Source organism: Ipomoea triloba, chromosome 13 (genome assembly GCF_003576645.1).
Source record: "Ipomoea triloba cultivar NCNSP0323 chromosome 13, ASM357664v1".
Lineage (NCBI taxonomy): Eukaryota > Viridiplantae > Streptophyta > Magnoliopsida > Solanales > Convolvulaceae > Ipomoea > Ipomoea triloba.
The window spans coordinates 32007927-32018839 of record NC_044928.1 but is presented as its reverse complement, the minus strand read 5'-3'; the positions used below and the strand labels follow the sequence as shown (position 1 = coordinate 32018839).

Sequence of the window (10913 nt, the reverse complement as noted above, 5' to 3'; positions counted from 1 at the left end):
TTTTGAGAAAAGCATTAAATCATCTGCAAAGGCGAGGTGTGTAATACCCAACTGGGAGCATTTCGGATGGAAGGTGAAAAGTGGGCTGTGAGCCTTAGTTTTGAGTACCCGTGAGAAGTACTCAATGCAAATGGTAAAGATGAGAGGGGATATTGGATCCCCCTGTCGCAGGCCTCTTTTCCCATCAAAATGTCCATAAAGGCAGCCATTAACTGAAATTGAGAATGATGTTGAGCTTACACATTCCATGATCCAATCAATGAATTTTGTTGGGAAGCGAAGACCCTCCAACGCCTCCTTAATGAAATCCCAATCAATGGTGTCATATGCCTTTTTGAGATCAACTTTAATCATGCATCTCGGAGAAATCCTCTTCCTGGAGTAGCCACGAATTAATTCTTGTGCAAGGAAAATGTTGTCTGACATATTTCTTCCTCCCACAAATGCCCCTTGAGCTGGATCAATGATAGATGGTAACACATCACACAATCTCTTTGCAAGGACTTTTGCAATGATTTTATAGAAAACATTGCAGCAAGAGATTGGTCTAAAATCCCCCACAAATTGGGCTTGTAACTTCTTGGGAATCAATGCAACAACCGTATGATTCAATTGCTTGAGCAGAATGCCAGTCCTGAAGAATTCCATGACGGCACCGATTATTTCTTCCTTGAGAAATCTCCAATTTTTCTTGAAAAACGCTGATGAATATCCATCTGGCCCTGGTGATTTTTCATCATTAATATCAAATAAGGCCTCTTTGATTTCCGTTTCTGAAATAGGTGCCTCAAGTAAAGAATGATGATCATTATTTAAACTCGGTCCATTTAGGAAAAAATCCCGGTCACAGCTTCTACGGTCCCTTGCCTGTCCAAACAGCTGCTGGAAATGATTGACAAATAGGGCACCAACTTGGTCAATTGATGTCGTTGGCTCACCATTATGATCAAGAACAAAATTGATTGCCCCGTCCCGATGTTTCTTACGAATCAAGTCATGAAAATACTTGGACCCTTTGTCGGCATGAAGTAAGTGTTTTGTTTTTAGCTTTTGACAGAAATATAAACGTTCTGCCTCAGCCAAAAAACAAGCATGCTCCCTTAGACTCTTGAGTCTTTCACGATCCTCATCTCGGGCAGATTCAACTTCAAAATTCTGGATGAAAGCTTGGAATTCCTCATTTGCTCTCTTGGCCTTTTCGGAGATGTGCCCGAATTCCAACTTGTTCAACTCTCTAAGGGGCCTTTTGAATGCCTTCAATCTTATAGCAAGGATATATTGCTTGGATCCCCTAACGATACTGCCCCATCTTTCCTCCAATATAGATTGAAAGTTGGGGTGAGTGATCCACATGTTAAGGAATTTGAACGGCCTATTCCCACCACCGGAATTGTTAAAAAGCTTAACAACCATTGGGCAATGATCTGAAATGCAATCAAACTTTAAGAATTCCACAAAGCAAGCAAGGCCCGAATTAAGCCATGGTATGTTAATGAGGATGCGATCCAATTTTACTTTTACCCGCCCATTTGTCCAAGTGAACAGATTACCAGAACTGGGTGCATCGGTGAGATTGAGGTGTGCACAGCATTCCACAAAATCTCTAGTCATATAACTTGTCGGGATTTGTCCTCCTCGCTTCTCTTCTGGGTCTTTCACCACATTAAAGTCTCCCCCAATCATCCAAGGAACTGATTGAAGAGGTCCAAGGGAGATGAGTTTCTCCCATAACAATCTTCTTTCCACTACGGAATAGAGTCCATAAACTGCAGAACACAAAAAGTTCTTATTTGTTATCTTGCACCGAAGAGAACAATGAATAACCTGTGGAGACACATCAAGGACGGAACAGTCCACTTTAGAGGGATTCCAAGCGAGAATGATCCTTCCTCTCTGAATAATATTGAAGTCCACAAAGCAATGCCAATTGCTAAAATGCGTTTGAAATAAAAGATCCACTTTATGGGGTGGAAGTTTGGTTTCAAGAAGTCCAAAAAATGAAATATGATGTTGCCTTACAAACTTGGCAACCCTTCCCATTTTGAGAGCCTTATTAAGCCCTCTTACGTTCCAAAATGCGAGGATCATTTGGAACCCGAGATGGGTTGCCGTCTACCACCGCCACGGGCCAATGGTTTACCCCCCACTGGCAGGGAAACAAAACGATTTCCAGCACGGCTACCTCCAGCTGTACCCTTGTCTTTTGGAGGGGATAGAAGTGCATTTTTAAAACTTGTCTTTGGTCCTGCTTTTGCCTTGCTCCTTGTACTCATCCCACTGGTATCTGGAGCATTGGGTTGCTTGCTTCTATCATCTGGTTGATCTCCTTGTTCTGCATCTAAAGATTCAGTCCCATCTAAAGAGGAAGTACCATCTCGTTCCTTACCCTCACCTGTCACGGATTGGGTATCCTCTTCGGTTTGTTTTTCAGCCTCATCTGATGAGGCATTGTCTGGCCTTTGATCCTCAATCTCTGGAATAGAATCGATATTAGACGGTAAATTAGAGCAAGGCTCTACTGCCTCCATTGCCTCAGGACAAGGCTCGGGATGCATTGATTGGCAAGGTAAATCGGTGCAAGGATTGGGAGCGTCATTTGTTTGGGGGCACGGCTCCTGGATATTAGTATGATATTCCAAAGCAGCGCCTAGAGAATCTTGTCCCTTATAGACGGAGTTGTTCGGACTTGATGCCTTGGTTGCAACCCATTTAGCAGCTTTGCCCTTTTTGTTTCTCTTTTTAGTCCAAGGCTTTTTCCCGGTGCATTCATCCATAAGGTGATCATTGCTTTTGCACTTGGTGCAATAACATGGATTGAGTTCAAAGGTGACTTTCTGCCTAAAAGAATTCCCATTTGGCATATTCACCACAACAGAATCTGGAACACGTTTTGATGTATCAACATCAATAAGAATCCTAGCAAATTCATCTCTGCCCATGCGTTGCTCTCGAGTCTTTTCATCCGCACATATCGGAATGCCAATACATGAGGCAATTTTTCCTAATGCTGTAGGGGACCAACATTCAATGGGGAGAAAAGGAAATCTGACCCATATAGGTAAAATGCTAAAATCTTCGTTTTCCAGTCTGAACTTTTCCGGAAGTGATTTAAGAAAGAGTCTTTTCCCAAACAAGAAATAAGGCCCATCTTTAAGTATTGCACTTCGGTCCTCTTCTGATTGGAAACGGAAAAGAACATGACCATTAGGTCGGGTGAAAAATTTGCATTCAACCTTCCATTCTTTAACCAAGGTTTGGATTGCATGAATTCCTGGGAATCTTCCTACAAAACAGCCGAGAAGAGCAAATCCCCACTGTTCTTTTATGGTCAGAATCTCATTCAATTCAAGTTGTGCACAACCATTGATCGGTGGGAAATATTTTAGTGCTGCTGATGCACCAACTGTATCCTTGTTTATCTTGAATAAATCAGACCATAAGTCTTTTTTTCCTGCCCCTTGTCTGGATTCTCCTCCATTTTCATTCAGGTATGCAGTGGAGAAAGTGTCTGTGGACCCCAGAGATCTAGAGCAAGTCTCTTCAGATGATGTCTCTTTTGTTTCCATTATGGAATACAAGAGTGGAACAAAAAGATGATTGCACAGGAAAAGTAACTACTCACTGCCCCACAACAATAAAATTCAGGCAAAGGCTGTCAACTTTCCCTCTTGAACTTGAAATTTGAAATTTGAAAAATTTCAGATTCAAATTTTAGGGGGAAAAAAATCCGGCCGCCGGAAAATAACCTTGTCGGAAAAGTTGCAGGAGAAAGTATGGAGCAAGCCCCCACACTTCGAAATCAGTACACTGTTCGGCCTTCCGATGGTTGGCCGGACCAGCAAGAAAATCAGCCGTGCTATGACTCAGCTGATAGAACTTTGCCGGAAATGGCAGAACACAGTCCACCAAAAACAGAAAAAATGGCCGTGCTAGACTCAGCCAGAAGAGGTGGTATCTTTACCTTGAGAACAGTCAGTCGTCGTCCTCAGGCCCAGGGACCTCTGCGACCGTCCGCTGTCCAAAATACCCACCGCGCCTTCTGCTAGCCGTTCTCAAAGCCAACGACCTTTGCAAATTTTGTCGGAAAAGAACGTGTGTAGATGGCGTTTTGTCCTGTTGTATTTCCGGAACAGCAGTTCGAACTGGCTAGAACGATGGTTTGCTGGCCGGAGTTGCACACAGTTTCAGAAACTTCCCCAGAAACACGCCCACAACTCGCAAAAACAAACCAGTTTTCTGCTGGTTGAAGGATAATCCATTGGAACACCAGAGGTTTTCTGGTCGGAAATAGAATTAGAGAGAGAAAAAAAAAAAAAAAAAAAAAAAAAGACTAAGGAAGATGTGGAAATCTAGAGAGAAGGGAGAGAACCCTTTCCTAGAGAGAGAAGCAACTCCAACATGCATTTTACAAGCATGACATGTGGTTCTAGCCAAGCATTATTCATGCCACAACCAAACAAAACCTAAACCAATAGTACAAGCCAACGTTGTATACCCCATCATCCCCCAGAAAGTAGGTGTTCGTGATTAAACCTTGGATTGTACGTTGCATTGTCCCCTCTCCGAATGGAATGATGTCACTTCCCATTTTCTTATCCAGCTGTTAGTTTATTCAGCAATACCCCCCTCCCCCTGCCCCTTCCCTATATATTTATAATTCATCACCACCTCCAACAAAAAGAAGACGTACGCACAGAGATCAGAGGCCCATTCAAAAAGAAAAGCAACGAAGTAAATGTGTAATAAAAATGTTAACATATGCCCATGCAAAAATGCAAAAGAGAGGGTTGCCTAGTAAGGGTGAGTCAGTTGAAATCTAACTTTGTTGTCCCATGTGCATGAGAGAGCCACATTTACAACAACTAACAGTTTTTTTTTTGGTTGTACAAAACATTACCAACACACATGCCAATCCAATGCCTAATAAGTTCAAATAGCTAGCTTCATGGCAAAATAAATATATTATATAGAGAGACTAGAGAGAGAAACTATAGTTGGTGATCAGAGAGGCAGTATGAGTGCCAATGCTCAAAAGCTGTTTCCATACCTGTAGAAAAACCCAAAACTTCACTCCCTCTTTCTCTGTCATTTTTCCCTCCCGTCCCCATTTGTCAGTTTGTTGGGATTCTCTCTCCTTTTTTTTTTCTTTTTTTTTTTCTCTGATTGGAGAGGCGTTTCTTGGCACTTTTTTGCTTTCTTGATTTTTTTTTTTTTTAATTTTCTTTTTTCCGCTTAGCTAAGCTACCCACTAAGAGCTATAGTACTAGAATCCGTCTTGAAACCGATTGATGGGTGAAGCATTACTGTAGAGTGACATGTCTCTGACAGCAACGCCACCACCAGGAACCCCTTCCGAGCTTCCTCGGCCGCTGGGTAGCACCCCGTGCCCCACTGGTGCACCGATGCAGGTGTAGCTGGTTTCTGGTGGCGCAGCGGAGGCATAGCTAGGGCTGGATTGAGTGGTGGGGAGGACGTGACCGACAAAGTAGTCATTGACGGGATAGTGTGAGGATGGGAAAGAAACCTGCAGGCGCGGAGGGGAAGCGTACACGTATGGTTGAACTGGCGGCGGCTGTCCGGCCGGAGGCGGCGTTGGTATGAGTGTGTTGGTGGAGGTGCCGGAAAATAGTCTTGTTGGGTAGATTGATCTGTATTGAAGTGTTGGATCTCCTATGTTGCTTGATTGATGATGATAGCCTCCGTGAGGAATTCCTTGACACCTGCGGCCCATTATTTCAAGTTTAGGGTTAACATCATATTCCTAAAGATAGCAAAGCAACGTAACACAAAGAAAATAATCTAAGCTCAACTCACAAATATATATTCTTAACACCTACCTTAATTATTTGAGATATAAATTTAGAAGTAACCAATGAATTAGGAGTTTATTATGACATTATCACAATTTATAAATTATATATTGAGATTAGTTAACCAAACCTTTTAAATCTAGCATGCAGTTTATTTTTTTTTAGTTTACTTACTAATTGATACACAATTTCAACTCAATTTAAGGCAATATGATAGAATGATGTCAGGTTGGTTTTTTTTTTTCTGGAATAAACAGATTGGATAAAATTACGCACAAAAATAACAAAATTAAAAGGTTTAAATATAATTTTTAGAAAACATTAAAGTTTGCTTTTTTTATTTTTTCAAAAATAAATCTTGTTAAAAAAAAAAAAGGTTTTCTTCGTCTTGGAAAGGATTTCCTTTCTGATCGTTAATTTGTTAATTAACAATCTCGTTTGAGATTATTAACAAAAATGAGAATCTCTTTTTGTATTGTACCACTACTCCTGGGGTCACAAATTTGACTAAACTACGTTGTAGTAATTTTAATTTTAAAAATTTTAATTATATACTAAGAAATTGAATGTTAAATAATTTTTATTTGAAAAACAACAATTTAGAAATTTAAAAAATATATTATTTTGTAAAATTGAGGAGTTGAAGAATAAATTTTGGTACAAATTAAAGAGAGGGGTGACAATAAAGAACAACGAGTAAGACAAAACTCAAGCAAGAAGAGGACATGAGATGAAGATGCTATTGTTGAATTTGGCAGATGTCCGGATACATAAACATTGTAGAGAGAGATAGTACATATATAGAGAGAGAAAATAACTAAATAGATATATGCATACCCTAGGTGATGAGTCCCTTGGGCTAACATGTTATCGCTGCTGAAAACAAGCTGACGAGCCCGATTCAGTGTTTCTGTCTCCCTCTCTGTTCCAACAGAACACCAACAATAAATCATATCATTATTCAAATCAAACCAAAAACCTTACTCAAGAATTTTATAAGTACATGAATGGCATACATACACTATTTTATATGTGCATATATATATATGCAATCACTTCGTTTTGTGTGCATTGATTGCAAGAAATGAGACTACGACGTACGCTTTGTGCAAAAATCTTAAATACACAATAATTTCCTCAAAATGAAGTTTCAATAAATAATTATTTTTATAAAAAAAAACATAAATAGGTTGTAATTTTTAAGCATATTTATCTTGAATGACTTAAATTAATTAGACCACAACTTATATATTAACGGAGGGAAGCAATACATTTGATTTTTATTTAATTTGTTTATGGAAATTGAATATATGGAGTAAAAAGATGGAGATGGAAGAGTATGTATGTAGAGACTGGCCTTGGCGGTGGCGGTTCATGTGTCCCCCAAGAGCTTGAGACTTGCAGAACTTGAGGGAGCAAAACCTGCATTCATACACCTTTCCACACTCATCTTTGCCGCCGCTTTTCTTTTTCCTATAGCCTGCACCCTCCAACAATATAATTCCATCAACTTTTTATTTATGAGGCCAGGGCCAATCAAAATCAATCATCACCTATATAATATTATTATTATAAACGCGCACACATTCAAACCCTAACTTTTCAATTTCAATAACATAATATCGTAGCTAGCTAAAGCTAGGGTTCTTCCTTAATCATCAACCTTAATTAGCTTGAGGATTTCTTTTAATTTCTATGTTTTTGTGATGACAGTAGACTGCGTGGCCATCAGTGCCATCCAATAAACCCCCTACTATATATACATATTTCTTAAAATACTTAATATTAATTAAAGCAAAGCACACGTAGTACGAGTTTAATTCATTCCTTCCTTAGCTTGCTAGTTTCTTAAAACCCCCCCACAGAAGAGAAGGAAAGTTACGTTTGACCATTTAATTTATTGCAATCCCCTTCATCAAAACTTTAACTTTTAGAAGAAAAGAAAGAAAAGCTACCGGCCAATTAGTAGTAAAAATTAAAAATAAAGAAACAAAAATATACAGTGGCCTGCAGGTGTTTGTACCGGCACAAGAAGAGCTGTCTTCAAGGACTTGTTTACCATCTCTAGAGTAATCATCAGGTAAGTTGTTAAGGTCGAGTGGATTCCCCTCAGGTCTCCTGAAAATAAAGCGCCAAAAAAAAAGTGAGCTGAGATTAAAGAGCAAATAAAGATGATGTGGATAAAGGCATAAATTAATTAAAGGAGCTAATGGAGGCCGGATAAAAGAGAGGGGCGGAGTGTGAAGTGGGCGGGGTAACCCGGCCGGCCTAGCTAATACATACATGGATGGTGCAGTTTGTGTATAGTAGTCACCAACAGATCGAGAAAGACACAAGCCAGTTAAGTGATGAGAGGGCGGGGTGGAAAATTAAAGAAAAGAGAAGTTTGTGATGAAGCTAGCTAGCGCTGATAGAATTAAATGGATGGATAGATAGAATTAAGAGACATTCAGTTTGGGACTGAAATCATGTTACTAGCTAAGCTAGGTAGGTAGCTAGGGAGAGATGAGATCGAGGTGGGGTGGTGGTTGCAGAGGCCGGCTGGCTAGTTTGAGTTGAGTGATGATGAAGAAAGGAGATAGATGAGGAGCAGCAAGTTAAGCAGCTTGAAAGTTCTCTATCAGTTTCTCTGCCACCGCTTCTGGCCTGGCGACACTCCTCTCTCTCTCTCTCTCTCTAGAATTGAAAGAACATACATAAATAGATGCAGATCGAGCAGAGGGGTCTCGTGACTTTAAAAAGGAGTGTTGTATGTGTGATGTGCTAGAGAGAAACGGCGAGAAAGAGAGATCGAGTAGTGCTAGCTTGAGGGTGGATCGGAACTAATATAATGCCTAATGCTCTCTCATATCACATATACATTTTTTTTCCTTTTACAACTTTCATATACAGATGCAATATAATATAATATATATGAACTACCCACCTGACAAATTAAAAAATGTGACAATATATAAATATAAATTTTATGTGTTTGCTATTTATTGTGTTAAATCTACTATACTAATAAGAGTCAAAGAGAGTTAGACCTAAAATGGATAGAAAAAATGGTGGCCAAATTATTTAATCAAATGGATGGTTAAGATGAATTATTTAATCAAATAGATGGTTAAGATAATTCATATTAATATTATTAATAAAGATTACCTAACTTAACCTTACTTTTATGATTATCCGTTAAGTTTTCCGTTAAATATTCTCTCTTCTCCGTTAATATTCCGTTAACTTTTAACTTACCCATTAATTTCTATAAAAAAAAAATCTTAGGTTCGAACCTCATCTCAATCAAATTTGACATAATTAAGTTTCTCACTCTATTTTACTCTTATTAAATTAAATAAATTAGTAGCTACAACAAAAAATGATACATACGTAGTATATATTTCTTTAATTTAGAATTATGTGTCTACAATACCTTTATTTGAAAAAATTATTCATTATCAAAAAAATTAAATTAAATAAGAAAAATAATTTCATTAGTTATATTTTCTTTATTTTCTCTCATGCAAAGATTCTTTACATTCAAATTTATCAATTGATATTCATTACATTGTTCATTATCTTATTTTTACAATATCTTGTAATTAAATATCAAAGTTATAGTACAAAATAATGTTATTTATTTATTTACCAAGTATTTTATTAATACTATGACAATTTTTTTTTATAAATAATTTGAAGCTAATTATATTAACTACTTGGGGATTGGTTGACAAAGAGAGTACTCAAATAACCCAACAAATTGAAGCGGAATCGCTCTATTTTACTCTTAATGAATTAAATAAATTAGTAGTTACACCAAAAAAATGATACATATGTATTTCTTTAATACCATGAAAAAATAAAAAAGAATAGTTTGAAACCAATCATATTAACTACTTGGGGGATTTGTTGACAATGAAAGTACTCAAATAACCCATTACCTAGCAAATTGAAGCGAGAAACTACCTTTTAATATCTTTGGAATACATAATATTTTAAATTTTCAAAATTTTAATAATTTATTTAATCTTTTTTTCTTAAACTAGGGATTTCTTTATCCACAATAACTGATTCAATATCCTTTCCTTGTTCACGAACTGGAGCTAGACTCCCTTTAATCTAAGTTTTCTGTTTTTCCTCAAAAAAAAAAACAATAATGGTTGAACCAAATAAACCCCAAGCAGAACACCTGAAGGAAAGTCCATAGCTCCTATATTATAATCTCATTGCATGACATTGTCATCTATGCTACCAACAATAACCGAATTGCAAATAACACACTACCAACAAAAAGGAAGAGAACAAATAATAAAGATGAAGACAATGACAATGTTAATCAAAAGCGAATTAAGAACACTTAGAAAAATTCAAACAAAAAGTTGTATTTATTTAGACTATCATTTTTAGACCAAATATTTAAACTATCGATTTTACAAGGTTGCAAACATTTATTTTAGTAATAATTATAATGAATTTTCTATATTATCCTGGATTTATATACTTTGAGTTAGATATTACATAAAAAAAATTCGACATTAAATTACCCATGTATAAACTTCTCCTATATAATCTTGCATTGATATACTTTCAAATATTTATTTAAATATAAACATTGGACATTAACCCATTCGCGCAATACGCGGATAAAACTAGTTATATATATAAAGCAAGAAAATTCTATGATATTATAAAAACATCAATCATATCTACTACTCTAAATAAAAATACAAGACCCTAATATTTTTAGAATAGTACGACTGGCTATCCTAGTGATACCTTTTGATAGACCATTAAGCATGTGAATTTGCCACCTCCAATCATGACCTTTAAGTTAGACGACATATCAATTACCAACTATGCTAAGTCCGGGACAATTGTCATTAATTCTTAAAAAGTAACTTGGGAGTGAGTGTATATATATTCAAATAAAATACAGTGTATATTAAATAAAATACTCCGTAATAGATACACTGCACGTATATGGCCACAGTGTAGGGGGGTGGGGATGAGGTGATGTTTTTGTTTGGCATTGAGCGGGCCGGGGAGAGATCAGAGCTGAGGATGAGAGGGACGTGGGCTCTTGAATAAATATATATATATATATATATATATATATATATA

The 10913-nt window shown here is 37.2% G+C and overlaps 1 protein-coding gene across 3 annotated transcripts; it reads right to left on the bottom strand.

Annotated features, from left to right (window-relative positions):
* Positions 1 to 4805: 4805 nt before the first annotated feature.
* On the bottom strand, positions 4806 to 8555 carry LOC116002945 (zinc finger protein JAGGED-like). Of its 3 annotated transcripts, XM_031243134.1 has the most exons (5): positions 8094 to 8555; positions 7834 to 7928; positions 7168 to 7290; positions 6648 to 6732; positions 4806 to 5720 (listed from the first exon to the last, which is right to left on the bottom strand). In XM_031243134.1, coding segments are annotated over exons 1-5 (762 nt in total). In that variant the 5' UTR covers positions 8096 to 8555; the 3' UTR covers positions 4806 to 5263. The 3 variants fall into 3 exon arrangements, with proteins under 3 accessions (XP_031098994.1, XP_031098995.1, XP_031098996.1); XM_031243135.1 differs by lacking the exon at positions 8094 to 8555 and having other exon boundaries at positions 7168 to 7297; positions 7834 to 7895; XM_031243136.1 differs by lacking the exons at positions 7834 to 7928; positions 8094 to 8555 and adding an exon at positions 7812 to 7828.
* Between the last annotated feature and the right edge of the window lie 2358 nt (positions 8556 to 10913).

Bases quoted from the DNA above. Each gene is read 5' to 3' on its own strand.
- LOC116002945 (XM_031243134.1), bottom strand. The intron at 6,733-7,167 runs GCCAGTCTCTAC...CTGTTGGAACAG, and splicing joins CATGAACCGCCACCGCCAAG to AGAGGGAGACAGAAACACTG. The intron at 5,721-6,647 runs GTATGCATATAT...AATGGGCCGCAG, and splicing joins CAAGGGACTCATCACCTAGG to GTGTCAAGGAATTCCTCACG.